The 2,550-nt window shown below is 43.4% G+C and overlaps 1 protein-coding gene across 1 annotated transcript; it reads left to right on the top strand.

Annotated features, from left to right (window-relative positions):
* Window positions 1–2,064: 2,064 nt before the first annotated feature.
* Window positions 2,065–2,550, top strand: LOC137980900 (uncharacterized). The gene has a single exon (XM_068828301.1). The coding sequence runs from the start codon at window positions 2,065–2,067 to the stop codon at window positions 2,548–2,550; it is 486 nt and encodes a 161-aa protein (XP_068684402.1).

Genomic DNA, 2,550 nt, shown 5'->3' on the forward strand with positions numbered 1-2,550 from the left:
GTTTATCTCTATAAATCTGGGAAATTGCGAAATTTGAGTTGTTTGAGGTTTGGAGTCGTCATTTTTTTCGTAGCTTTGAGAGAAACTTTTAAGAAACAAAATACTTCCAAAACATACCGAACCAAGAACCAACTGCTTAGCAAAATTGCTCGGTGTGATTTTAACGGTTCGTAAACATTTTGCGGAATGCCTGTTTCCATCCCATTAATTCGTAAAGATCGTTTACCGAAACGGTTAGTTTCCCGAACCGTCGAGAGTAGCACTAAATTTTGATTAACCCGGCTGTAGTCCAATTTTGACCAAGAAGATGAAACACGTCTTTTTACGTGATGACGTAACTGTTAGGTTCGCAAGTATGCTAGGGAAAACTGTGGTTTTACATGTGCATGCAGCCATCTTGATATTTGTGTGGAGTGTGAGTCTACGGAATCTGATGTAATCTTCGGGAGCGCTAAGCCTATCGGAGTTGTAATCTTAGGAGAACCGAGTCCAAGAAGCGAAAACTTATGGTTTTTCAGGTACTCGATGCAGATATCTCGCCCATGTAACTGAAGACGAAATCGAAGGTGAGATTTAACGATCAGACTTGTTCAAAGAAAACGTGAGGCTCGCCATTGCAAATATTGATGATGCGCTGTCAATCCCTGAGGGTTTTTGGCAACCGAACGTGTCAGGAAGCATGTTTGCAGATGGAGATAACAACGTGCGAACGGTGTACGTAATGGCAATTGGCGGTAATGGCGTAATGGCGTAATGGCGGTAATGGCGTAATTCGTTTGCATGTACCCGAACAAACCTCAAGTGAGGCTACCAAAGTTGGAATTGAAGAAGTTTGATGGTGATCAAAGTAAGTTGACTTCTTTCTGGGATACGTTTGAAGCCTCGATACATAATAACTTAAGTCTTTCTTCCATCGATAAATTCAACTACTTGATGTCGCTACTTGAACAGTCACAGCGGCTGAGGCAGCCTCGGGGTTGACACTGCCGAAAGCATCAAATTATGATGAAGGAGTAGCAATTTTGAAGGTTAGACTTGGAAACAAACAGCAGATAATTTAATCGCCACATGGAGATATTGCTGAGTCTTGACTGTGTAACATCCCAACATAACAGTAAGGGTTTAAGACAGCTCTTCGACACTGTGGAATCCAATGTAAGACTGAAGTTTAATGGCCCTGGGCGTTACTCATGAATCCTAAGGCAGCTTATTGTCATCCATTTTGATGAACAAATGACAGCTAGACCGTCTGCTTGCAATCTTTAAGAGAGAATTACTGAGAGGCAAGAGAAAGAGCTGAGCAGCCAGAGAAACCAAAGTCCAAACCTCCCCTTCCAAGCCAAATAGAAAGGGTTATGGGACAGCACACACCCTCCTCAGTGGTAGTGGCACAAGCTAAGTAATCCTACCTGCACTTATTGCACAGGGAAACACCCGTCAAGGGACTGCAGCACAATTACTGTAATTGATGTTCTAGTTCGTAAGGAACTGTTTGAGAAGTGTGGAAGATGTCTTGTGTGCCGTCTTAAAGGATAATATGTCAGTCGTAACTGTCCCTCCAAGTGTCATAATTGTGGTGGGAGACCCCCTGTCAGTATCTGTCTTGCTAATGTAAGCTGTGCACCTCTGATCTACCCAGCAACATCGGTACCAGTCTCAAGGCAGCAACGTTTAGCAGCACAACCAGAGAACAATAAAATTGTTTGTTACTCAAATTCTGCCACGCCAGTGTTTCTCCAAACCGCTCAATCTATTGTACTGTGTACAATCCTCATCAGCCTCACTGAAAGGGCAAGGCTAGAATTATCCTGGACAGTGGAAGTCAATGCACATGTTTGACTGATAAACTCAAGGATACCATTCATTTGTCAACAATAGAAAAGAAACGTATCTCAATCAAAACATATGGATCCACAACTGAAAGGGTAGAGCAAGTGAGTGTTGTAGAACTGGGAATAGACCTGAAGGAGGAACCTGATCTGTTGTTGTAAGCTTTTCCTTTACCATTGATCTGCCAACCATTGTAAGGCCAGCCTGTTTCAGTAACAAGTAGTGAAGGACAACATGTACAGCTGCTTTTCCGGATTTAGACTTGCTTATTACTGTAACAAAGAGGAAGTTCTTGAGGTTGACATTTTGATTGGGTCAGACTACTACTGGAGCTTAGTAACTTGGGCCACACCATCCGAGGAGTGCAAGGTAGAGCTGAAGAAGATCTGGGACCTGGAGTCTCTGGGTGTTAGGTCACCAAGTGTCTATGAAGAGTTCTTAGAGAAGCTATCATACAGAGGAGACCACCATGATGTCAACCTACCTTGGAATGCCACGCATCCACCGCTGCCTGATAATTATGAATTAAGTGGTCGGAGATTACGTAGTCTGTGGAGTCGACTTCGCATGGAGCCTGAGGTTCTAAGGGAGTATGATGGTGTCATACGAGACCAAATTCAAAGAGGAATTGTTGACGTTGAGTGGAGAGAGATGCCAGTCCAGGGTCAAATGGTGTCCATTACATTCCTCATCATGCCGTCGTCGTACGAGACAAGTTAA

Source organism: Montipora foliosa, chromosome 12, assembly GCF_036669935.1.
Source record: "Montipora foliosa isolate CH-2021 chromosome 12, ASM3666993v2, whole genome shotgun sequence".
Classification (NCBI taxonomy): Eukaryota; Metazoa; Cnidaria; class Anthozoa; order Scleractinia; family Acroporidae; genus Montipora; species Montipora foliosa.

Bases quoted from the DNA above. Each gene is read 5' to 3' on its own strand.
- LOC137980900 (XM_068828301.1), top strand. From the start codon at position 2,065: ATGTACAGCTGCTTTTCCGGATTTAGACTTGCTTATTACTGTAACAAA.